Raw genomic sequence first — 26,743 nt, 5'->3', positions numbered from 1 at the left:
TGGGTACTTTATCTACCTCCTCCTGCAGTAGTAAATAACACGCTGTGCTCTGCAGAGTGGAGGGAGAGATAGGATCTTCCCTGCTGCTGCACTTGGGGATCTTTTGACTTAATATGATAAGTGGGGGCAGGCAGCAGCAGGGAGGGATGGAGAAATGTCCCCACGAGTTTTCTCACTTTTAGTCTTCTGATTCTCTCCCCATCCCACTGCAGGGGGTGTGAGCAAGCAGCTGTGTGGTGCTTGGTGGCTGACTGGGGCTAAAGCACGATACAGGGATCACAGCTTGACGTTGTGGCCATGGTCCAAGTGCATGCCTAGCTGGGTGGTGCAGTTAAAGGTCGTCATCAGGCACAATAAATTGGGAGAAAACTGGGAATGGGAGAGGCACATGCCTTGATGCCCTGGTAAGAACGAGAACTCAGCTCCCACTGCAAGTGAGATGAAGCCTCAGATTTCCAAAGGCAAGAAAATTCATCCTGAATGCACCCGTACTTCACTTGGCTTAGCTGGGACATTGTCACACATATGGTATTTATATCAGATCCAAATGCCCAAGGAAAGGAGGCCAACCTGCTTATTTTCAGGGTTTACGAGGGGTGTCTCTTGCTAAAGTGTCCAGGGTGACTTCAGCCACAAGTTGCAGCAGCCAAGTTATGAAACCATAAGAAAGTGGGTGTATAATGGAAACGGTGACAGGTTTGGGGCTTTTTAAAAATTTTTTAAACAGTCCTCCATTTTGCAGCCCAGCTGTTTGAAATTCACTGAACTAATATCTCAAATGGCTAAGACGTGAACTGTGGCTGAGAAGAGACCTGGGCATCCAGCTTGCACAACTGCCAAGTCCTCACCAGTCTCGCAGGATTTCAAAAGTTTGCGTCCAGAGCCAATGGGGACAGGGCTTGGCTGGAGGGTGGTGGCATGTCATAGCTTCTTTAGTCTCTGTTATGCTTGTAAGGCTTGGAGTGAAGTTTGGCACATCGAACCCCCTGACTTGTGCAAACACTCTGGCCACGGGGTCGGCATGGGGAGAGCTGCAGAGCTTAGGGACAGTGTTTGGCTGCTGTGTGTTTATGCTGAGAGTGACAAGAGCTGTGCTGAGCTTAGAGAAATTCATGCTGAAGGAAGACTGGGCAGATGTAGTCAGGAAAGAAGCCTCAGGGGTAAATGTTTTATTGTAATGCAGAGCCCCGCTTGCATACAATAGAAATGTGCCAGCAAGAGGCTTCAGTAAATTTAGCTCTGCATCTCCTGTACTGAGCAAATGACACGGTGTGGGCAATGCAAACGTGACACATGCACGGCAAAACATCTTTTGGCAGATGCGCATGACACACAGTATGTGTTTTGTTCACAGCTTCGATGTGGAAAATGGCCCGTCACCAGGTCGCAGCCCGCTGGACCCGCAGGCCAGCTCCTCGTCAGGACTCGTGTTGCACACGACGTTCCCGGGCCACAGCCAGCGCAGGGAGTCATTCCTGTACAGATCCGACAGCGACTATGACTTATCACCAAAGACGATGTCCAGGAACTCTTCTCTCCCGAGTGAACAGTAAGCATAAATTCAGCTCACGTCATTTTTTACAGTAACTAAGAGCTTTACATGGCCTCCTGTAATCCTCAGAGCTCTGTTAAGAGCTGCTTATGGGTGGTACTCACATTTCATAGCCTGAGTGCCCAAGATGGTTGCTTTTATGGTCTGCCAAGGCATGACTTCCCTCTCCCCATCCCATCCTTGAAATATTCCCCTTTTCTCTGTAATTTAGCAGAAGAGCTTTCAAATCCATACCCTGAAATAATAGAGAATTTTTGCATTTTACCTTTATTGGTACTAGTTCTTTACATGGGAACTTGTATATGGGGTGCGAACTGCCTGCAGCTAACTGCAGGGTAAAGCCTGGGCTGTGCTCAGGGCAGAGACTGCTGCGAGCTGCCCATGTGCCCTCTGGGCCTGCCGGCAGGAGAGCCCTGTTACTCCAGCACTTGGCTTGCTTGGTGATTCTCTGCGCACTCTTTTCTCCATTATACTTTCACGGTGTGTTCTCAGAGCCTGGTTAACATCATCTCTGCTTTTTCTTAAGTAGGTAACACTCCATTAGCCTGGACAATAGAAATATGACTGTACTTATATTTACAGTATTACTCTTCCCCATCCTGTTTTCTGTCATGGTTGTTCACTAGAACTGAGCAGAAAATACAGCAGAAAGCTGAGACAGATGGCTGAGCTTGAGAGGATCAATGCAACACAGAGCATGGAGCTTAAATGAGTGTCCTGGATTTGCAGCCCTTTATTTTAAAAGGCACAGTTTAAAGTTTTAAGGTGACGATTAAGCTATAAAAAAGTGCTCATAAAAAAAAGTTTAACTGTTATGAAAGCCCTACAAGTTTTGTCATGAAATAGTAATATAAATATTAGCAGGATAAATGAGGAGAATTCTCCTGAAAGAGAATATCCCTCCCTGTTAGTTAACATTTAGTAAATATTTACCAGAGACAAAGTAACCACTCCAAATTATGCAAATACCATGTTTTGTGTAAACGGTGGATTTTAACAATTGCCCCGGGTTCCCATCCGTGTGCTGGAGAGACAGCTGTGCTGGGGCGGGGAAAGCCTCACGCAGCTGTCCCCAGCACCCTCATTTCCCCCAGCTCCATAGCTGCCTGCAGTTAGAGGTGTCTGTTTACTGCAGGCATCAAGGCTCCTGTGGCACTTGGGGGAGCTGGCATCTTCACACTGACCTGGTTTTGACATTACTGCTGAGACAACTTTAATTAAAATGTGGACTTAGCAGCACTGATACTTGAGTCTGGACAAGTGGATGTGCTCTGTGGCAGCACAGCCAGGGAGAATACCCCTCTGAAGGGGTCCACCACTGGTGGATGCCTCTCTAGAGGTGCCTGTGGCATCCTGAAGCCATGCCTGCTCTCCTGCCCTTGCTCAGTGCATCACATGCACATGGTATAGAACACCTGGAGGGTCGGGAGCCCACCACCAGCCACACCGGATTGCTTGCTTTCCAGCCACTGGTCAGGTCTGTGCTGCACAACAATAGCTCTACCCTGCCATGTCTCACTTAGGCAAATCATACTGGATTTTTCATATATGCACAAGTGCTATATATAATATTGGAAAAAAAAAATCCCTCTTATTGATGGTGACAATGTATTTTTCTCAGAACCTCTGCTCAAATCTTCCATGATCAAAATGGCTGGACAAAACCCAGAGTCTGAATAACACTAAAGACCGTGACAGAGATCAACAAAAGCCAGGAAATTCAAAGCTGACCTTTCCCTGGACTGTTACAGTTTTTTTTCCACCATGGTGCAAGTGTGCTGCCTTAACTTTTGAATTTCCTGGCTTTTATTGCCTGGTGTTACCAATCTGAACAGTCACTCCAGCCAGGTTGTTTTGGATATACACTGCAAGACCTTTCCATTAGGAAAAAAGATTTTATCTGGTGTTAAATAAACGCTGCATGGGTTAATGTTTTTTTGTTGTGGGCTCTGCCTGGGGAAACACCTCAGTAAAATGCTCTTTCTCTGGGGTGAATGATGCCCTGTTTGAGGTAAACTTATGAATTTTCTCCGTTTCTCCTTAGGCATGGGGATGACCTGATTGTCACACCTTTCGCCCAGGTGAGTTGACAGCCTGTTGGCCTTTCAAATACAAATAAAACCAAACCAACCTTAGGTGGAGAAGATAACATCTCTGGTTTTGCCTCCCCCATAGGTGCTGGCAAGTCTACGAAGTGTGAGGAACAACTTCACGCTCCTTACCAATTTGCACGGCACCTCCAACAAGTAAGCCCGTCTTTTTTCGTTCCCTTACGGCTCGCACTCAGCAGAGGCCGGCGGGGTCCGAGCGGGGGACGGGAACCCGGCCGCAGCCGCCCGTGCTGTGGCCCCTCCGGCCCCGGGCTGCCGCCGCGCTGCCCGCGGCCCGCTCCGCCTCTTGCGCGGGACGCCAGGGGGCGCCAGAGCGCTCCGCCGTCGTCTCCCACCTCGGGGAGCGCCGGCGGGCGGGCGGGCGCCTCCCCGGGGCATCGCTTCCCCGGGGCATCGCTTCCCCGGGGCATCGCTTCCCCGGGGCATCGCTTCCCCGGGGCATCGCTTCCCCGGGGCACCGACCCGCCGAGCACACCCCCCTCACCCCGTTCCCCTTCCTCACGCTTGTCTGTGCCCCCTCAGCCCCGAGGGAGGCTCTTGGCTTGCTGGTGTCGCAGCCCTCACTGCTCAGTCATGGCGCCTGGCTGGAGAAACTGGAAAAGCATGGCAAGCCTGAGGAGGGAGTGATGCGTTTCTGCTTGGTAAGGGGGTGCAATGTGTTTCTGGGCAAGTTGGGTGTGTGTGATGTGGTATTTTCCACACTTTGCCACCCTGGCTGTCCCAGGCCTTCATTAGGTGCCCAGCTCCGAGCAGAGACGTGGCTGGTGTTTGGTCAAGCTGTGGTGCTGCCCTGCATTTCCACCATTGTTTCACAAGTGAGGTGGTCACAGCCAAAGGGTAGATGGCAAGGAGGGAAACCCCAAGCACGAGGCTGTGGGGACAGTGAGGATTTCCCCGGCAGGGCAGGCAGCAGTGTCCTGCAGCTCGGCTCCATGGGGCTGCCCAGAGAGTGGGCCTGTGCTGCCTGCAGGCCAGGGATCCTACGTCGCTTCGTTTGACACTGTAATTGCACTGAATGGGGAAAGTGATGCACTGAACTGAAGAGGAGGAAGGATGTTGGGGTTTATACCTGCTGAACAGGAGAAACCAAACAAACGCCTTTTTACGCCTTTGGCCTCCAAACCACCGTTTCCCCTTAGCTATTTATAATGAGCCAGTCATCGTCATTTTCTGGCCTGTTTTGCCCCAGGAGAGCTGTTTTGCGTGAAACCAGCATAATTCGTTCCTGGTTATGTCGGTTATATACCCACCCATCCCACTCTGGGACTGGCAGGCGCTGCTTGCTGAAAGTGTCCCGCAGGCTCCTGAAGCAAAGGATGAGGTGCAAAAGTGCATCCCAGTGGGACGCCATTGGCTTGCTTCACTGCTGCACACGAGTGGCATCACCTGAGTGCCCACCATTGACTCTGCTTTTTGCCTTCCTATGCAATCTTCTGGTTTACATAAAGCCCAGCATTTTATCCAGGCATAAGGTTTTTGTCCTGTTGAATTCTGTTTGCAAATTTTGATAGGAAGGAATCACCACATTCCAAGATTGAGGTTAATAGAAAAACAGATGGCTGAAATAGATGCCTTTTTTAAGCTTTGCTTTTTTGAACAGCTCAAGCATTTCAGCAGTTCCTAATGAGGAATCTGAAATTGGATGGGGCCGGAAGGAAGCGAGGGTGTAACCTGTAGGACACAGAGGCATCTTGCAGTGTCCTTTTGAAAACATTCCCAGATTTGATTGAGGTATAGTGTCATGTGGCCAGCCAAAGAAAAAGTCATTAAATGTTTAAACCATTATATACCAAACATCCAAGTCCGTGGCAGAATGTGCTTCCAGGCGCTGTGGAGCTTCCCGCACAGTTTCCAAACAGCTCTGCTGGGTTACAGCCGTGCTGCCAGCTCATGATTTTATCATATGTCTCATGATATGTGGTATTTTACTTAAACTTCTGCTCTGCAGATCATGAGAATCTCAGCTTTTCTTTAGTCCCTCCTCTCCCCTTTTTTAACTCTCCTCCACCTCCCCACCCTAAGAACAAAAAAGAGGATGCTGTGCCACATATTTACAGAAATGCTGGAAAATATGAATGTTAAGGGCTGGAGGAAAAAAGAATAAAAAACAAACAACTAGAAGTCATATTTTTTGGACTTTAACGTCAGGGTTTATAAGACAGTTTCCTGATCGGAAAAAGAGGAGAGTATGATTAATGGTTTCAGAGTGCCTAAGTTTGGCAGATGTGGCCCAGGACATGGTCAGAAAGCATCTGGTGCCTACTCCTCTTCATACCCAGTGGCAAGAGAGAAGGAGCAGGAAGCGGGAGCCGTGTACACTTGAACCTGGGGGTGTCTAAGAAGGGACAGTGCTGTCAAAACCCAGATCTCTGGGCCTCTGTTGCCTGTGCCCTGGTTGCCGTAGAAACCAGGATGGGCATGGCCAGGACGCAATTCAAGGATGCCAGGAGCAGTGCTGTTCCCTTTTCAGGCTCTGCATTGGGGAATACCCTGCTGAATACTGGTTCATACCTCCCCTGACATGTCTGTCCAACTCAGTGCAGGGTTTGGAGATACCTGGAGCATGTTTCCCCAGATACTGGAAGTGCTGCAGCTGCAGCATGGTGGCCCTATTGAGGAGTTTCTGTTTTTCAGAGATTTCAAGATTTGGCTTTTCAAAGGCTCAGCAGAGGCAGGTCAGGGCAGATTTTCAGAGAAGTCAGCATCCAGCATGTGTGCCCTGTGCTGAACCCTTCGAAGATTCTGGGTCCCACAGCTCCCTCCAGAAAAGCTGAGTCTTTGAAATCCCAGCTGGCAAGCGGCTGCTGCGCCCAGGGGAGCCTGCTGCTCAGGAGCAGGCTTTAGAGCCCCAGCAGCCCATGCACTGCCAGCGGATTGGGAGTCTGGGGCTGAGAGTTTGGAGCAGGGCTGTAGCTGCATTACTCTAACGCAGATCTTACCTGGTTAGCAAGGCCTTCCTGGAGCTCTTCTGAAGAACCCCCTGGAGCTACAATTGCAGCAGAATTGAGCTGCTCACTTGCTTTGATTTTAGCTTCAAAGGAGAGCTGGCAAATAATGGCTGTTTCAGTTCAGTGGCTGACTCAAAAAATTGGGGTTAGGAGGTTGGCTAAAAGAGAGTGTGGGGAAATCTGGCTTCAGTTAAAATGTATCAGAAACTTCTTAGGGAAGCACAAGCCCAAAGTGTCGGTTTTGGTCAGCCTGAAATACCGCATTCAATCCAAAATGAAGGAACTTGATTTTGGTGTCAACTCTTTTTAACTTCTTTAAAAGAGAAGTCTCTTTTTCCCAAGTAAATTATGGTTTCAACTTGAAAAATTAACAGTTTTATTTGGCAAATCTCACAATGAAATATTTTGACGTGGAGAAATACTGCACCCTTTTTCCAGTCAGACCCTGTTTGCCTTACTTGAACGAATTTTTCAAATAGCTTTTGGTCCTTCTGAAATTCAGGCTTTTCTGATGAAATTGTTGCTCCTAGTCAAAAAACTTCCTTCAGCTGTTTCTGTTCTTATACTGAAACATGGCTGCAGCGTCTTCTTACTTGCTTCCTGGTGCAATTCAAACTGTTAACTGTAGCATTTAAAGCCGTACATTTCTCACCTTACCTACTGCACTGCCTTGCAGCCTGCATGCTGGTATAGCATTTGACATTACTTCAAGGTGTAGTCTAGACCTTGTAGGGAAAAGCTTTTCAGGAGAAGGCCTTGGTTCTGGGGGACCCACTGACCCTTTCAGCCACAGACACCAGCCCTTGCTGACTTCCAGGCATATTTTGAGCAGAAAGTTGCAAAGGCAGTGTGGGATGATGGCACATCTTTCCTGGTATACCTTCTTTCCAGCATGTGTTTGTGCCTAGCCAGGGGGCATACATCTTTGGGTTTTCCTAACAGATCTATTGATATTGCTCATTAACTGCCAGATCATTTTAAAGTGTTTTCAGCTTCTTTATGAGTACGAAAAGGGACTTTTAACTGTGGGATTTGGCAGTTTGAACTGCCAGCAGGGTTTGAAATGATAAAATAATACCTATTTATAGAGTATTCTTTATCCCTCTTAGGAGATCTCCAGCATCAAGTCAGCCACCGGTCTCCAGAGTTAACCTGCAAGGTATGTGTGTGACTTTGATAATCACCTGCAAGGTCAAATACAGATGAAGGCTTATTGCACATCATTTTGTTAACAGCTGCTTCTCTGCCCCTTCCTCCTGGTACAATTCTGGGCTCATAGAGCCTCTTCTGAGTTACTTGTGCAAAACCAATACAAAAGAACCATCAGGACCAAAATATTGTTATTTTAATAGTTTGGGTTTGGGGTTTATCCTTGTATGTTAGCATAAAGGTCGAACATGATTTTGGTTTGATAGTCATGGCCACAGTGACTGCTCTTCTTCTGAGTCCCTGTGCTGCACAGGCCTGGACAAGCCCTAGCCTACAAGCCTTGAACAGGCTCAGACACAGCTGAATTTTTTTTCATCCTGTTTATTTCAGTTTGTTTCCATGTGATCTGTGTAAAAAATTGCAATCTCAAAAACCTTTGTCAGGTGAAATTTCTTCTGCTTTTACTAGGCTGCCCTGGTACAGCATTTTTTTGTCTCGTTGTTTGCATGCAGTCTTTTGAAATCTACATTTAGCAATCGAACGAGAGCCGAAGTCAGTGAGTGTGGTTAATCACATCTTCTTTCCTGTCTGCTCCTCCCCCGCACATGGTATCAGTCACCTTTGTCCTCACCCCTGTCTTGGGTCAGAGACCACAGCAAACAGAAGTAGGTTTGACTACAGTCATGGAGGAGAATAACACTGAGCAAAGCCGCTGGATGGAGGGCACCAGTCAGCACACTGTGTACAGCTTGCATTAGGGCCCAGGCGAGCAAAGGACCACCGAGGGGGAGCAGTGTCTGCCTGGGTGCCAAAGCAAGGTGGGGTAGGCAGCAGTGTGAGCCCAGCAAGCGGAGGCAGGGAGCAGTCGTGGTGGGAGCAGGGGGCTGCTCAGGTAGGATGAAGCACTGAGGATGGGAAGCAGAGGCAACTTGCTCATGACAAGTTTCTTTGTTTTTACACCTGGATTTAGCCAGGCAGTGCTGAGGGCTTGTGGGACCCCTCTCAAGAGCACAGCTGGCCCTTCTTGCTCTAATTTAAAGGTTACTCCCACAGAGAAGGAGATAAGATTTGGAGGAGTGCCCATTTGTAGGGTTTACTCTCAGCCTTTCCAATAATTATGTGCTTAAAGAGACTAATAAAGCTTAATTTTTACAGTGTGTGAAACCTGGGTAAGTATAATTTCCTTTCATGCTGTGTATTATTTAGTGTCTGGGGACATGTATAGTCCTGGAGACTTCCAGATTAGGTTTCTCAAAACTTGTTAATGGGACATGGAAACCTCTGATGCAGAAAGAAAATTGGACATCACGATCTTAAATGCCTCCCGCACTCCCTCTCTGTGAACAGTGTCGAGTCAGGGCTAGCAGGAATGCAACTCGTCACTTTATTTAAATGTCTGTTCTAGCAAGACTTTGATTTTGTAGCCTGTGTGAAAAAAAAATCACGGAAACTTTCAGAAGCTTTCCATAGATCTGTTTATATAGGCCACAGGATCTAATAACGAGGAGAGAATTCCCTTCCAGGAATTTTTAGCTTAATTTTCTTAATACTTTCTGTGGAAACAATTGCTTTCAGCTCTTTAACACTTCGTGGATATTTTTCTACAGTATTGCCAACATGAGCCGTAGGGTATTTGTTACTTTTTAGCTAACCCAAGCTTCTAATGCTGGGAATACATGAAAATTTCAGCTTCCTTTTTGATTGAAGTGACTGATACACATAATTGTAGATCAAGTTTTGTGTTACCCCGCAAAGCCCAAAAAGAGAAAGTAACTGAGAAGAATCCAACTTTTGGCATTTTTAACCTTGTGATCCTGACTCATGGTTTTTAATGTTTCAGTGCTAGCAATTATATGTGGGTAAGTGGATATATCTAAAATAAATTATACTAGCATCTTACCTGAGATGTGAAAAACTAAAATGTCCAGATGCAGAAATGAGCCATGCTGGATGCGTTTTCAGTATGCAGGTTTTTATTTGGTAACAAAAGGACTGTGGAAGAAAACTACAGCTCAGCAGCTTGTGGAATTTGTAAAAAGTAGGGAAGTATAGGCTGGATTTGAGGCCCCTCAAGTAAATGAGTCCTTAACCATGTAACTTAACTGACTTGAGGTGAAGTCTTCAAATGAAACAAAAAATGTAAGTTGTATCTTTACAACTTAAGTGAATTGTGACAGTTTGTAGGTAAGAATAAGAAATATTTATGAGATTGATAGGAAATTGTGTAATTTCCTACATGAAAGAAGCCAGTGTTGACATTGTTAATGAAAAAGCCTGGGGTTCTTAAATTCAGTTTCAGATTATTTTTGTTGATTAATTTTACCAGCTCTCACAGGACCTAGTCTCTAGGCTGAAGCAACCCCTTCCTGGCCAGCCTAAGACATTGTATCTGCCTCACTGTCACACCCCTGGCTGAGGGCATCAGGAGTGCGCTTGCTGAGAAGGGACAGCAGCTCGGACACATTGAAGGAAGACTCTGAAAAACAGCCTAGTCGAGCTGCCACACTCACAAATAGCCAGGTAGTTGACAAGGCTTAGTGTCGTAGCTGAGAGAGGGGATGCGCTCTTCTCAGGTGAGGCCAGCATCCAGACACCCACCTACTCACTTCTGTGATAGGTTGTGTACCCTCAGCTCATGTTCTCCCCATGCTCACTTGAAAATAGAGGTGTAGTGAGGAATGCCAGTGTTACTCTATCCTGCAGTTATTTATTTTCTTATTTTGTGCTATTGTAGCATGTAAGCAAGTACCACTCAGAATGTCTGACCTTATTTACTTGTCGCATTTGGTGTCCCCACTTTGCTGCCCAGAGTGTGCTCCAGGTTCCTGTAGAGCCCCGCTTGCTTCTCATGGAGGCTGTAGTCATTCTCTACAGAGGTTGCCTCAATCAGTTTAGCGATTGCCTTCCTTTACCTATTTATAGCCATTGTTACATACTGTAATTCATTTCAGTATAGCAGAAAATAATGACGGCCATTTACTTTCTAAGGAAGTTTCCATTTAAATGCAGCAAGAACAAAGATCTTGAGGGGATTTTCCTTCCGTGTTTGCAGCTTTTTTCCCCTAGATGGCTTCTGATTTGGAAATTACAAAAGGAAGGAGAGATTTTCCTATCAGAACACTTCCAGTTAGGTGCCAACAGCTCCTGTGCCTGAAAGGATGCAGAGTGTTTTTCCTGAAAGTTTTGTAGAAGGAAACAGTAATGTTTGCATTGGGACTAGGCTGCTTTACATCCCTCTAGATAAAAGAATGTGTTTTGAAATGAAATGTGTTTATATTCTCTAGATTGGTTAGTCTACAAAGCTCGGAATTTTATTTTAGCTCTCCCATGTCACACATTGATTCATAGATTTACTACAATCGACATCACTATGAGCACCTCGTATATGCCTGCTTTTATTTGTCATTAGTAGAGTGATTTATATCCTGTTATGAAAAGTACAGAACTCAGGGTTTAAAGCAAACTAGCGTACATTAATAAAATTACCCTGGAGGGAGACAAATTACATTCAGCATTTGCACTGGAAGTAATACATGCCAGCTGTTTACTCCAGCTAGAAAATTACAGGATTTGTCAGTTGTTTCAAACAGAGGAGCCAAATCTGTTGCTAGTGTACTCCCAAGGAGTTGCATCACCAAGGACCCAGGCCCATGGTGAAATGAATGAGCTGTGTTGAAATGATGAAATTCTTTCTTTTTTGCTTTCATTTTCGTGAAAGCATGAAAAATTCTGGCTGGGTTTTTCATGGGACAAAGTACTTTTGAAGTTGATACTGATGTCACTGTAAATTTCAGAGCTTTCTTAACCTTATAACCAGAGCCATAAAAGGAAGAGGAATATGTATTGAACATCCTGTGTTTTGTCCTTAGTATCAGCTTAAGTAAATCTGGCAGACTTTTCCTGTTATTTTGTTACAGCTGCAGATCACAGGAACGAACAAAATTGCTTTTATTAATTAACTGAGAAACCATAACATGGAAATATGAAGCCGTAGCAAAAAGTACATAAATCCTTAATTAGCTCATGTACTTCACAGCTGGGAAGAATAGTGGGAATCCTTCAGACCATGAGGTTCCTAAGCAGTGTGTAGCATTACAGAGTGCATTTGCGCAGGGCCAGCATTATAAACGGGTGCTACCCAACTACCTTCCCTGGAGTTACAGAAACAATGATATAAACACATTGTTGCACAAGTACCTGTACTGTTTCTTTCTCCTATTCTCCTTTTTTTTGTTTTTTAAGTACACCTCTGCCACAGTTCTTTTCATTGACCTTTGTGCTACCTTGGGCTCAGTGAAGTGCCTTCTCTTCTCGATTCAGCTCTCTCCTGCCTGGCATCAGTGAGAAGTCTTTAGATCCTACCCAGTTGATTCAGCTATTAAAATCTTTAACTAGGAACAAGTCTGGCTGTTCCTACTTAGTTTTGTTCCTTTCTCCTTTTTTACTTACTTCAATGGCCCTAATTCCTGCTGATTTAAATCATCTTTCACTGACTGCCACATTCAGTCTAAGCCTCTCATTCTTCCACCCATTTTGGTACAAACTTTTCTCCACCTGTTTTGCTTCCTTTGTATTTTTCCCAGGACTTTTTCATATTGTCCTAGCCTTTCTCTGAGCTCAGCACAGGATCAGTGCTGTTTGCTTAGATTCCCAATATCAAGGCCTCACTCTCACTGCATGACAATGGTCTTGTACCTAGTCTTCATGTTTGTCTGAACTAGCTAGGCTTTTCATGCCATCGCCTGGCCTTTGCAGTGCATGAGAAAAAGCCTGTGCGCTACCTGTGGGCACTGCCGTGAATGAACCCCACCCCATCGCAGAGGTTGTGGAGAAGGCGCTGTACTGGTTGTGATGCAACAGGGAGTGAGAAGCCTTTTCCAGATGAGGACGGGGACAGGGAAGAGGTGGCACGTTTCTGCCAAAAGATCGATACCTACATGGAGCATATTTTCCCATAGTGGTTCGTTTGATAGGTCGTTGCATTTAAATGTTACTGATGGCTGGCAGGAGCAAAGCACACCGTTAGGGTCAAACAGCGTTGTGTGCTTCCTGGAGCTGTGAGACGTTTGCAGAAACTTTTCTGAAGAGCAGGCAACCAAGTGCCCCTTGGATACTTTCAGCACTGAATAATTATAGTATGTCCTCACAATTAATTATATACCTAGCAATATAATATAGCTGATTTGCTTTGCAACACAAGGCTTGGGGGGGTGTAGTGCTTTGGGATATGTCACACACAGGCTTTTCAGGGCTCATGGGATTAAAGCTTTGTTAAAATTCCTCTCTGGGGATGGGAGTGAAAGACTGGTATTTTTCTTGCTTGTGCCTTAGCCTCTGCTTTCCTGTACACCTGCACGTTTGTCTGCACTTCTCACATGCCTTTACACGAACTCAGAACTTGTACTCTTTCATTTTTTATGTGGGTGTAAGATGTACACAGACTTGTGCACGAACATTTGTATAAAGCATAAACAAAAGACTGGGTAATGCTGGTGCTTGTGCTAATGAGAGGCACAACTTTTCGTATGAGTTAACAAGCCCAGTGCATCAAAGTCAGTTCTTGCTTACAAATATCTGTAAATCCCAAGTAATTAGCGTGGAGCTAGTGCTCTTGCACCATACTTCCTCTGCTTGGCGTGCAGAGAGTAGCTCTGGGCATATACGAAATAGAGGATTCATTCTGAAAATCTGCTGTGAGTTTGGCTGAAGATCTGACCTTTTGATTTTGAGACAGATTGTACAAGTCAAATAGTTGTGGTGGCTTAGGGTTTTAACAAGTGTGCAAGAGGAGCCACATACAACCAAATAGCTGACCTAAAAAGTAACTGATTGTGCACAGTAAATTCAGTGGTGCTGAAGACTTACCTATAAATATTATTACCTACAAATATTATTTGTAAAGGATGCAGTGCTATAATGTTGCAGATTATTTAGAAACTAAGCAAAACTGTAAAAGAAATCAGATATCTGCTTAATGAGGTGACTGAGTAAAATTAAGTGAATTGACTCTTACTGCTTGAGAAATTAAAAGTGTGTTTCAAAGTGAACTTTAAAAGCTACCTGTGGAAAAAGCAAGCGTAGCTGACCAAGTTCCAGACCATGCTGGGTATGTCCAGAGGCCATTTCTTGCTCTTTTTGGGGTAGTTCATTCCCGCAGGGAGTCCGTTTCGTGTGTTGCGCCTGCCTGCAAACACACACCCCCTGAAAGTTGGACTCATGCATCTTAGTAAGTATTTCAGTTATGCTATTGACGTCAATGCAGTCATTAAATAGATTGCCGGCCCTCCCATCAGTAAACCTGTGCCAAAGACCTAGAGGCAGACACATTTTAAAAGAAGAACATCAGGTTTTCTTTTAGCATTTGGAGAGAATAAGGGAAAAGTTTCTTCTGAAGTCACTATGCTTTGCAGTAAGGGAGGGTTTTTTCTCTTAATTTTCTAAGACTCATTTTCTGCAAAGATAATTGCTGCATTTTATTTAACACACTTTTGTTATGTTATTGTGCGCATAAACAACTCCAAATGAGACTAAAGAGTGATTTTTTGCGATTAGCTCCAGCTGAAAAATGACACTCATTTTAGGTCTCCCAGCTAGATTCATTTATGTATCAAGTAACAGAAGGTATTCAGGCAAACCTGTTTAGCCTTTGACTCCAGAAATTCTGCAGGGATTGATTTCATGACATCTATATAAGAAAATAGCCTTCATTTCTCCTCGGCAGGCTCTGAAGACATACAAGCTAATCATGACTCCATAGCAACGGATAAAAACTGTTTTCCCTTCCACCCCACCTGTGGATGTCACATGAAGATGCTACACGTGCTGCTGCCATCAGGAGCCTGTCACTCCCTGGGGCCCAGCTGCCATCTGTGGCCGTGGGGCGAGCGGCCCGAGATGCCAGCGGGACTCCCTGCCTGCATTCACACCATCCTGCTGTATTTCTGAGGCAGGCTGGGCTCTTCTGGGCTGGCCGAGACATCCTTTCATTACCATGGCTGGGGAGATACCTACCTCCCGGAGCTGCCCAGTTGCTAAAGGTAGCTCCGGGTTGTGCAGTTCTCCTTGCCCAGTGTCAGGACTGGCTCTGGCCATCAGACAGAGGCTCCAAAGGGACTGCGAGCTGAAAACCTAAGGATATATATAGACGGCATCCTCATCCAGGTGGAGGCAGTACCTTTCCTTTGCCAAGATAAGCAGGTATGTTGTAACGATCAGCAGCAGTGCGTTTTTGAAGAACAGTTGAGGAGCCAAACCACTGGGTTTTTTTGTTGAGGTTGTCGTTTCACTGATGATACCACACTTGGCTATGTAGGATAAACCCATAAAACCAGTCACAGGTTATTAAAAGGAGTTCTCTCTGATGGGTGATTTCTTTCTGAATGATCCAGGCAACCGAGAGCCCAAGGTGGCAAAGAAGAGATCTTCCTAGTGGCATGCTCTCATTGTGTCCCCATATTCACTCTGTTCTTTAAGCACAGGTCAAGGCCTGGAAGCCCTATATTGCTTTACTCAGCTGTCATTCGTATTGGATTGCTTAAGGCCTCTGTGAAGACAATAAGTCTTTACCATTGCTAATATCAGAGTTGATAAAATCTGTGTTTCTTTTGTTTTCTGCATAGAATGATAATAGTTGCTGTGGGTAAGATTTTGACATTGCAGTCTTCAGTGTACTGAATCAGTTCCATATGAGTTTGAGAAATGTGTACTCGATCTGAGAAAAAAAAAACACAAACCAAAACAAAGAAAAGCACCCAAACCAAACTTCTGGCAGGCCAAGTTATTTTTTTCTAGGTTGCGGGGCACAGTTTGTGCATGCCTTAGTGATGAATAGGGCTCTTCATTGTCCCACTGATTTGAGCCCCTTCAACTTCCATGTCATCAGCATTTTCCAGCCAGTGGGAGCTGAAATGGACTCCTGAAAGCACCCATCAGCTCATCCCCACAGCAGCTATATATAAGTTTCTCCTTCCTCCCCCAAGGTTGAGCTCACTGCTGCAGCATTGTGTCCCGGACACAGCTGGCCATGGGAGTGTGAGGGGCTGCATCTGAGTATCTGTGTGGAGACATTCCCAGGGTAATGCACCGCACAAATCCCAGAGCCATCAGCCTGTCCTTGGACAGTCCCAATGTTCAAAACTTTGTCCTCCTGCAGGATCTGATTCCAAGTGTAAGTTGCTTTCTTGTTGTGTTTTAAAAAGTAAGTACTTCTAACTTTGTGTTTTGATTGTCAGTGGCCAAATCGTTCAGTCCGTAGTTGGGCAGGAACTCCCGCTGACTGTTTCATATTTGTTAGTTGTGGAGGGAGCAGTGTTTGATTTTGGTTTGTAGAGCGTATACAGAGGGTAAAGGGCTGGCCTTGATGGGCAGAATTTTAATTCACCCATTGTCCTCTGTAGGGTAAACATTTTGCCCACCAACATTAACTCTACAGTTATAGGATAACAAATATAAAGATTAGAACTTTAAGAGATTTTAAAATGAATGTATAATCCAGGTAGCATTAAAAGAGGGAGTAAAGGATTGCTAACACACTTTTCCCTCTATTCAGTTACAGAATTGCATCCATTCTGAGATATGGCTTAGACTCACCATTTCATAAACGGTGATACAGAACAATGAACGTATGGACTGTTTTCAATGTTCAAATCACCCAGAAATGCTCTGGGTTTATTATCAGTATCTTTTCATCTTCTGGTTGACTAAAAAAGATTTATATAGTTAAGCATGGTATGCTTATTAATGTAAGCATAATGTCATCGTGCAACCGGTAAAGAATGTTACGCTAATAGTTAATGAAACATTTTATTGTAATATTGTTTTCTTTGTAAGAAGTGTCTGTAAATGACAGCCTTAAGTGTTGTATAATTGCAATACTTCTTGACAGAAAGAAAATAACTGTTAATTATTTATGGTTATTAATAAAATATGCCAGGTTCCCTAAGTTAATTCAGTTCACTGGAAAACTATGTATGCTTACAAAGATTTAAATTTTTAAGCAGTAGACTTTAAAAAAGCTAAATACGTCAGTCCCTGTAGAATATATTTTCATGTCTAAAGGTATTATTGATTGACTTTGTTGTGCATTCAGGAACTTAATCATTTTAGGGATTCAGAATGTAAAAAAAACCCTGCAAACAAACAAACAAAAAACAACCCCAAAATCTAGCAGGGTGTTGATTTGACAATTAATGTCTTTTGATTTTATATTCAGCGCTGTGCCTGTCAAAGGCCAGTGGCAAACAGACTTTCATCAACTGGAAGAGGAGTAGGATTTGACCCAAGGGTAGACATGGTGTTTTGTTGTTTACTAGCAGCCCTGACCAGTGGCCATTATTCAGTACTAAATACACAGTTAGATTTAATTTTAAAAGAGCTATGCTTTTTAATGTAGATATTCTAGTATAAATATCCTGCTGTCATAAATATACCTTTCCAAGAGGAAATTAAACATCTGTGCATATGAAAACTCCTCTACAACACCTCCACACTCTTAAAAAATTCTTCAGCAGACATTTTTGCAGTGTGTGTAGAAGACTCCAGGTTCCAGGCACATAGAGCAAGGCTTTGGATCCAGCTTGCCAAGGCCCTTAGACCACAATCCAGCCACCCGATGTTTTTGTTTAAAATGGGTTGAATCTAGTTTGGCCTTTCGTGCTGCAAGCTTGTGCTTAGGGAGGTTTTACAACTTAGTACTTAATATCAAAATGATTCTAAAATGTCACATTTTACAAACAATGTATTTTTCTTTAAATACTGTGGATTAGGTTGACAAAAGCAGGACACCATTATAGCAATCATTGCGTTCTCTGGAAAAACAGCCTGCTATTCTGAGAAGAGGCAAAGCCAGCCTGTGTTCCTGCTCCCCTTCCCTCCCTCCTTGCCTCCTTCCCTCTCTGAGTTTTATAAGAAGTTGTGGCCCTGCTGTTACTGACTCGAGTGCAGGACATTTGGATCTGCACTGTGAGTGCTCATGCTGGTCTGGGAAAGCCCAGGAGGACATGGTATAACTGTCTGCTCTGTGGGGACTGTCATGTGATGAGCTGAGCGCAGTATGGGGCCAATCCTGTTAGCAAAAATTCAAAGAGGTAAACATTCACAAGTTGGCGATGCATTAGCAAACACAAATACAGTGTTTGTCAATAATAGATCTTGCTAGCATTTGACACTTGTGAAATGTTTTCCTCTCTTTCTTCCGAAAGACCCTTCTTGAAGAAGAGAAATCCAGATACAAGTTTCCAGTCTAACTAGAGTATTTTCTGTTTTAGCAGTAATATTTTATGGGACATGGTCCACATCCAGAGCCTAGTCAAACGTGTATGCTGGGCCTTCATCTTAATTCAAGTTCTTTGGGCAGTGTATTTCCTGAAATTCCTGTTACTGAAATGTCACAAACTGTTTGCAGCTTCCTGGGTTTCAACTCTTGCATGAAGCTTTTAAATATTTCCATCCATTTACAGTGGGAACATACTACCCAGGTAAAAGCCAAATATCTGTTACTCACACTTTATAGATCAGGAACAAAAAAATGAAACACAAGAAGAGATGATGCTCACACCACATTTTTCAGCAGCAGCTGCTCGTTTTGAGCCTGCCTTTGTAACACATCCAAATGTGGTCAATTTAGCGTGCTGCTAGAATGTCTCTTATTGTAAATTGCCCTAAATGGAAAGTCTTGTGCAGCTTAAAATCAGGTGTTTTACAGAAATTGTATGAATTTCACTGAATTAATTACTTAATTCACAGAATTACTTACTTCACAGAATTAATTACTTCAGAGAATGACAATGCAGACACCTTGGCCAAGACTAACATGAGGTGCCTCTATTATGCTGCTAAATCAGAGAAATTCTGAAAGGTGCCACATACCATAAAACTTACTGCATAAAAAGTAACCACTGGAATAATCTGCAGGAGGCCAATGCATATTTGACCTTCAGTGGGCAACATTTCCATTTCCATGTCCATTTAATCTGATACTTTACCTGAGATTGTTAATAAGGGTGCCTTTGGTATAGCTGACATTTGGTTTCCTTGAACTTGGTTTGATGCGCCTAAATAAATCTATTTTGAGAGTCTTAGTTAAATGTATTTTGAAAGTGAAAGGCTGTTCTTACCTGTGCTGGCTGTAGCGATTTGACAAGTGCTTACACTTCCAAGCCTGCCTGTCATTGCTGGGTTGGAGTTCATCCTCCATCTGCCCCTTCAAAGCATCTCTCTGATTGCTTAGCTCTAGTGTAAACAGCCTGATTTGGGTCAGGACTGAGACCCCAGATTTGAGGAAAGTAGTCATACAGGACACAGACCTCTGGGTTTAATCACCTTCTGGCTAAAACGATCCAGTTATAAGACAAAAACATAAATAAATTACGATCTGGCATTCTGTATGGTCTATTTCTGATCATGGATAACCACGTAATGAATCTGAGGCTGTGTCCCTCGCAGTGTTGGGGAAAATATGGTCCTGTTCTGACCTGTGTCCCAAATACATGTTTTAAAAAGCTGGCAACCAGGGTGTGATGGCCTCAGTTTGAAGGTGACACAGAGGCACAGTGGAGATCACCACGTGAAAGGATTAATACGGAATAGTAAAAGCTGTCAAAACAAATGATGCTGGTTTGTAGGATACTGACATCTCCCTCTTCCTCCCCACCCTTTTACCCGTGGGACTTACTCTGTGATTTTAAACAGATTATTCTAAAGGGCTGTACGTGCAGTTTAGTAAACATACAGAACACTGAGTCACTGCTACAAACAGCTGAAATTGTTCGCTAGGGTAGATTAATACAGATTATTAGCACAGTGAATATTTTAGCTCTGTTGTCAGCTACTGCAGGTCTGAAGATTTTTAATTTTGTGACTTGAGGCTCACTCCGAATGTTCAGAGTTACAGTGTGTGGACATGCAAAAAGTGAATGCCTACGTCTCAGGGTGCCACCAGAGAGCTATCTGATGGACACATAGCTTGACGTGCAAAACGTTCTGCATTTTCAAAAGCTGGAAGATTGTGGATTAAGAAACAACTTTTTAAATTGCGTGTGCTTTCAGATTGTTCAAGCTATTTCTGCTGATTCTGCTCCATGACCGACCCACGAGCTGCAGTGAGCAATACTCTGACTTCCCACAGTGTCGTTTGGTACAATTACAGATCAGTCGATAGGGCTTACTCAGAGTATCACTTGAAAACCAAATATGTCAAAACAGGTCATTTTTTGCAACCTGCTGCATACTTGAGTGGCTCTGCTCAATGCGGAGTAGCAATATCTCTGGGTTTCAGCTGTAGGATGACAGTCATATTCATTTATTTTGAAAGGCTAAATAAGGCCAGAAAGTTCAAATAAGTTAAATCGGTGAGGGTGACTTTATTACCCTTTGGGTATGTAAAATATCTATTGTAGGAAAACAGATTAAAATTCCAAACTAAATCAGTTTTTTAAGCTTCCATCCCAAAGGACAATGCTTCCAAGAAATTACATTTAGCCATGAAAAAAAGCCCATTTAATTATATTTTATAATTAATATCATTTAAATGGCTGGCGTGGTGGCTCAAAACATAAGGGATGACTGTATGCCCAGTCTTTCCAAGGCCGAGAGCAAGGCATATGGACACTAAGGTTGATATGTGTCTTAAAGAATTCCTGTGAATTATGGTTGGGGTGCTTCCAGGAGCTACATTCTTAATGTTGATATTGAAGACCTTAAGGAAATTAAATGGAGAGGAAATGGAGGACAATTCTGTGTTAAACTGTAACCTTTTCAGGAGCCCAGGAAACTGATTTAAACAGGCCTAACATTTTATCAATAGCCTGTTCTACATTGCTATAGTAACATGGGGAGCCCTTATTCTGACCGTCATTTAAAATTTCTGCATAATCTTCCTCATGAAGAGCTAAGGATTGCTAATAAACTTTGTCTTTACATCTAATGCCAGTGGCCAAGTGGAACTTTTCAGGTAGATTGGCACTGTGCTTTGTACTTCCAGGATTCATTCCTGAGGTTCCTCTTCCATTTCCTACTCCAGTATTTGTTTCACCACAGTCAAAGAACTTTCACTCTTGACAGAATATTTAGACCATAAATTTTATTATCTCCAGGTTAACCTGATTCAAAAACTGACTTAATGGCTACACATGGGTATGTGGATGAGAGTAATATCTGAATTCTATGGCAGATCCAAATGCAGACATTTTTGTTTGTGGTTTGCAAAACTCTTAGTGAAACAGAGTACAGTTAGTCCCTTAAATCTTTCATCTGTTTTGGCTTTTTTTTTTCCCTTTGTTGAATTAAAATTGTTGCTGTGGTCTGTCTAGATAGTTCCTTCCTTGTCTTAGGCCTGTTGTGAAAGTCGGCTCATGCAGCAGCAGGGGTGCAGGCACACGGTTTTGCACAGATACGTGCACAGAAAAACAGCTCAGGAGAGGCACTGCCTCTGGGCTCAGCTGTGGGCCGACTCAGGTGAGAGCCCTAGCCCCAATGCACATGTCGTCGGTGCATGGCACCAGGTAGCGAAGTGCAGAAGGCCTCAGACTGGCTGTGGATGAGCCAGCTCCAGAACCGGAAGCCGTCTCGCCACAACAGCACAGGATGGTGCCCCACCTAATTAAGCCTGATGAAAGGCAGGTCTAATTAGTTTAGGTGGAGTGCCTTGTTAGCACAACGATGTTGCTTCCAGGATCCAAGTTGGTTTCCCTGCACGTGTAAGCTTACCAGCCCTCTCCAAGCCAGCCCACATGTATCAAATGAAATAATACATTGCCCAGCACGGGTAAATCCTAAGTGGGTAGCTAGGTAATCTCATAATCATATCCTGATTTTTTTGGAGTCTTTCTCACACTTATGCATTCACATGCAGACCATGTGCTCAGGAAGAAAACATTTCTACTCACACAATAAAATCTTCATCTTACTGCGATCCAGCCTTTCCTTGTTTAGAGAAAGAAAAACACATTCTGGGCACCCCATGATTTACAGAAAGTAGGAATTGGTATTTCAGCCCCCGTGCTCAGCTCTAGGTCTGGGCTGGAGGCTTCCTTCAGCAGCCCATTGAAACCGATGGTCATTTCCATCCCCAGCCTGCAGCTCTCTGGGCTGCTTTCGCTGCACTTTGAGGAGCGTGTTGAGTAAAGGTGTGATAGGGATTCAGTTAATTTAAACATTTGTAATGACCTTGGTAATTGTGATCTGTCTTCAGAAATATGTTTGATGTATGTGTTTATTTCCTTACAAACATCATCTGAAAAATCATTTTCAGCATTGTCCTTGCAGCTTTCTGTTTTAAGTGCACCGTCAGTCTTTTGCGCTTGTTTTGTTAGACCCTGTGTAGAAGAGGTACTCTCTTGCATTGTATTTTTCCTCCTGTCTTGTGATTAAGGCAGGAATCCTCCAGGAATCAAGCCTGGTCAGTAAAATGATAATGTGCCAAACCGTGTGTTTGCTCCCTGAGATAAAGTTGGAACTGAGCAATCTTTCCCGTTCATTCGACAGGCCAAGATTAGATTCTGCCCCTCTTGCCATTTCTGCTTCTCCCTCTTGTGGACTGAGGAATTCCTACTATGCAGGCAAATCCCGTTCCCAGATTCCCCTGTGATATCACTGCTAAGTGACATCTGACAAGATGCTTCCTGCATTTTGTTACTTCCATTTGGCACCATAAAAGCACTGTCACTTACCCTTCTGATTTGTGGCAGCTACTCTGTATTGCTCGCTCTGTGTGGCTGCTGTGGGTGGGGACAGACACAGTAGAAACAGGGACTGCCTCGTGGTAAAGCACTCCATCCCACCCTATGATAAGATGGTATCTCCAATCTAAATCCTTCTTCAGAACTTCTCCAGTTTTCCTCACTCGTTAGCATTTCAGATTAAACCTTTAGGCTTATCTTCAGATCAGAAATTACCTCTCTGGGAAGCTTCATAGGCTTCTCTTAGCCACCTTAAGGTGCTCTTGGTGTTTACACCTCATTTTTGCACCTCATTGTCATGCAAAAGGTGCAGTGTTAACTTAGCTTTGGGAATCTTGATCGTTAATCTTTATACTGTAGCATTTTTAAAGTTGAGGTTTACGCAGCTGTTTTAGAGCACATGCATATCTGACACACGTAAACACACAAAATAAATATGAGTACTTTTTTAGTTTAATTCACTTTTTGACTTTTTATTAGCTAGTCCTTTCCCAGTGATTTCCAGTGCTTCATCTCAGCTGAAGAGAGACGCTAGTATTAGTTATTCTGTGGGAATGAAGATTCATGATGAGACATCTTCTACACTCTGCTGCAATGCCCACTGAAGCTCTGGTTCTTCTCTTTGTTAAATCCAGTTCTTTGTAAGGCAATACTTGAGTAGCATCCTCTCCCCATTTTCCTCATTCTTTTGCAGTCTGTTTTTAAGGAGTCTGTGGGGATATCACAGGCTCTTCCATCAGCGGTCCCTGAAAAACTACATCTGTACCCCCCAACTGACTCCTCCTTCAGTTCAGAGCTTCAGCTTCTGGTGCTCAGCCAAGCACACCAGGCTGAACTGCTGAGATTATCCCAGGTGGATGTCTCAGCCGTTGGTTGCCTCTTCCATATCATCATCCTCTCCTAGAAGGAGCGATGCTCTTGGTACTCTCAGTACCCTGCTGCCCAACGCAGGGGCCACTGGACTCTGATATTAGAGAACTAATTTTAATGATAAGTACTCCTTGAGGGCACCCGCAGTTATTGCCACAAAGCCTGGCAAAACTGAGTGACTTCTTCAGCTCCCATGATAATAAACTGCAATCATCCTACTCTAGACTAATTGGTAAGCAATTGCCTAGTTACTGCTAACAGTCAGTGGTCTGTTGAGTGAGTTGCCAGCCTGTGTAGGTCCTCCGTGACCTGATTCACATGACCTGGCTGATGATCCACCCCAACCAGACTGCACACCAGTACTGGTGGGTATAATCAGGACTTTTGCAGGTTTGTCCAGTTCTGACTTAACTGGCTTCATCAGGGCTTGGCTCTTGCTCCAGGCTGACTTCTTGGTATGAGTTTCCTTGAAATGTTTCATTTTTGCCTCAAAACAGTGGCTGATCCCCCATGACTGATCTCCTGCCACTCATCTTGGGATAGGTTGCAGGAATCAGGAAAGCAAGGCTGGCAGGGACAGGCCGCCCAGCACCAGGGCTCTACAAAAACTCTTCTGTTTTGCTGCTCAGGGCTTCCATTTATTGCTTGGTCTCAAGGCTCTGTCATTGTCATAAGATCAATTTCACATAACTTCAGCCACCTAAAAATTATAGACCAATTAAGTAGAAGTAGTGGCTGGTTTTTGAAGAAAACGTATTGCAAATATGGGAGCAAACCATCCTGTTGTGCAGGAAGATCAGGAATTTCAGCAGAAGCCAACTTGGTCAAGCAAGGAGCTTCTCAGCAAGTCAAAGTACAAAAAAAAGCAGGTGAAGAATGAAAAGGACTGGTAACAAGGGACGGATGTAAAAGCACTGTTTGTGAGGTTGAAGTTGGACAGACCAAAGGCTGATAGAGCTGTGGATAGTGAGAGGACTCCAATGTGGGTATGGAATAGGGGAAGAAAGTTCAGAAAAGATGTTAATCTACGGGGGAAACAGCCTAGTGACGTAGCCTGGTACATGAAAGGCTGAAGTACTCAGTGCCTTTTGTGTCTCAGTTTTCACAGACAGAGCCTTGTGCCCAGGCCCCAGTGCCCACCAGCCTGCTTGGAAAGGAGACGGATGGAGAGCCATGAGGGAGCTGTGGGTTAGGGGCAACCTAGAGGAGGTGGATGTGTTCAAGTCTGTGGCATTAGACAGGGTTCAAGCTGAAAAAGCTGGATGATGTGACTGTAAGGTCACTGTGTGTCCTTCACAAAAAAATGTGGTGCTTGGGAAGGTCTGTGACAACAGGAAAAAGGTCCATCTTTGAGAAAGGTGAAAGGGACATGGGGAATTATGGACTAGTCAGACTCTTCTTGGTCACTGGAGATGTCACTGAGGGTGTCCACTGGAGACTGTTTCCAAACACACGAAGGACAAGAAAGTAAATCGGGAATGTTAGACACAGATTTGCCAAGGGCGAATTGTGCTTCAAAGTCCCAACCTCCTCTCCAAGGACTAGGGGGGTGGCCTGGCTGCTGTGGGTGGGTATACCCAGCTGCAGTGAGCACTTTGGCACTGTTTCTCACAGCATTTCCACGTGGAGGCTGAGGTGGTATTGGCTGGACAAACGGACTGTTGACAGGGCTGGATATTGCTGGACTACCAGGCTCTAAGGGTGGTGATGAAGGCTGCGTGTCCAGTTGGTGGCTGATGACAGGAAGGGTGTGGGGTGTCTGTCAGTGCCCTACAGCTACTTGAGCATCAGGCTGATGTTGTTGATTAGCTGGGGATAGTCCTGCTCCGAATGGGAGGCTAGAGCAGACGACCTCCAGGCGTCCCTTCCAGCCAGTTTCTGCAACTGTGCAGTAGAGAGGTGCCTTCTGCAGTTAATGGAGAAGGACAGGCACCTCCAGAGGGTGATTCAGCCCATCGCATCAGTAATGCTGAGAATAGACCAGGATCACCCCTTGGAGGTCCCAGCCACTTTCCACTGCCTGTGTAGGGAGCTTAGGTGATTAACTTTTAGACAGCTAAAGATAGCTCAGATGAACACCCAGCCCCCCCAGTACCCCCTCCCCCCGCCCAGTGACATTTCTCCAGGCTAATATTACTGCTTATCGGTGTTGCTCAAATTACATTGCAGCTGGCTCAGTGATCAGGCAGCGAGTGCGTTGGCTGTTGACTCAGAAACATCGCTGCTACTATGGCAGTCGAGTGACTAGCAGACGTCTCCTGTGCTTCGCGTCGTGGCCGAGTCACCCTGTAGGCATTCCTCCCGTCACTGGAAACCTCTGCTTCAGTGGTTAAATGAGCTGTGGCTTCTTCCTTCTTGGGATGGCTGCAGCAAGGGGACGTGAAGCGGTTTGGGCTTGTGTCGTTCCCTACAGGCAGGAGGTTTTTCTTTCTCCCTTTCATATTGCTTTCTGCGGTCCCTGTGTCTTTGCTTGGTGAGGCATCTCCGCTTGCTCCCTGGAGTCCTCCAGTTTGAGCCTGGATGCGTCTCTGACGTTCTTGGCGGGTGCTCTTTTAATCACTGCCTTGGCGTCTTCAGCAATTTTGAAGCCGTTTTTCTAGGGGCTGAGTTTTCCCAGCAGCCTTTCTGAGCAGCTGAAATGGTGTGTCCCAGAAAGGACCTGTCTTTAATTAGTGAACTTATAATGCCAGACTCCTCAGTAGGGTAACAGAAGAGTTCATTTCTTCTGCTCCTTGTTGCTTTGAAAAAAACAAAACAACACAAAACAAAAAAAAATGCCCCCCCAAATCTTGGCCTTATTTTGCCTGAGGTTGTAGCGCATGTCAAATACTTTCATCAACAATTTCAGTATCAGAAGCATTATTCCTGGCAGCAGCATCTCACTCATTTCCTGGCATTTTTCGCAATTAGCAGTAGAAAGCTTTCACTTCACTTTTTTGTCTCTATCTTCCTCTATCATCTCTGAATACAGACTCCATTGTTTCTGCTGCTTTTGAGCCTGTGTTAAGATTTTGCCTGCATTCCCCCGCAGCTGGATCTCCTCCAGTTAATCCCGTCGTCTCTCTTTGCAGGGGTTTTGCTACCCTGGCCTCTCATACTACATCTCATGTATTAGCGCTGGGTAACAGAAAAGCCCATGTTTCTAAAATAGCTTTTTTCTAAAAGTGTTACTTTGAGACATGCTGCTCTCCGTTCATTTGCATGCAGTGCCCGTGCCCACGCCGCCTGCAGCCCGCCTGTCTCCAGCTTAGCTCCGGCACCCACTGGCCCTTCTCCACATCTCTCCTGGTTATCAGCATGGCTGCACTGTTCTGGGGAGCAAATGAAGAGCCCTTCTCTCTTATTGCCACCTCCCTTGCGTGCCAGAGGGAGACTGCAGTATAGCTGCAGGTGTGAGAAATGTGAGAGGGGGCAGCTAGAGTTACTGGTCAAACTGGA

The 26,743-nt window shown here is 44.7% G+C and overlaps 1 protein-coding gene across 1 annotated transcript in view; it reads left to right on the top strand.

Moving 5' to 3' along the window:
- The window catches only part of PDE4B (phosphodiesterase 4B), a 193,499-nt gene that overhangs the window by 130,603 nt on the left and 36,153 nt on the right, over positions 1-26,743 (top strand). The window contains exons 3-6 of the mRNA XM_075097340.1: positions 1,355-1,549; positions 3,597-3,633; positions 3,728-3,798; positions 7,721-7,770. Coding sequence (XP_074953441.1) covers positions 1,355-1,549; positions 3,597-3,633; positions 3,728-3,798; positions 7,721-7,770 — 353 coding nt within the window. The remainder of the gene's footprint in view (positions 1-1,354; positions 1,550-3,596; positions 3,634-3,727; positions 3,799-7,720; positions 7,771-26,743) is intronic.

This window comes from Phalacrocorax aristotelis, chromosome 6 (assembly GCF_949628215.1).
Source record: "Phalacrocorax aristotelis chromosome 6, bGulAri2.1, whole genome shotgun sequence".
In the NCBI taxonomy this organism is placed as follows: domain Eukaryota; kingdom Metazoa; phylum Chordata; class Aves; order Suliformes; family Phalacrocoracidae; genus Phalacrocorax; species Phalacrocorax aristotelis.
The sequence above is the reverse complement of the archived record's forward strand: the minus strand, read 5'-3'. Positions and strand labels throughout refer to the sequence as shown.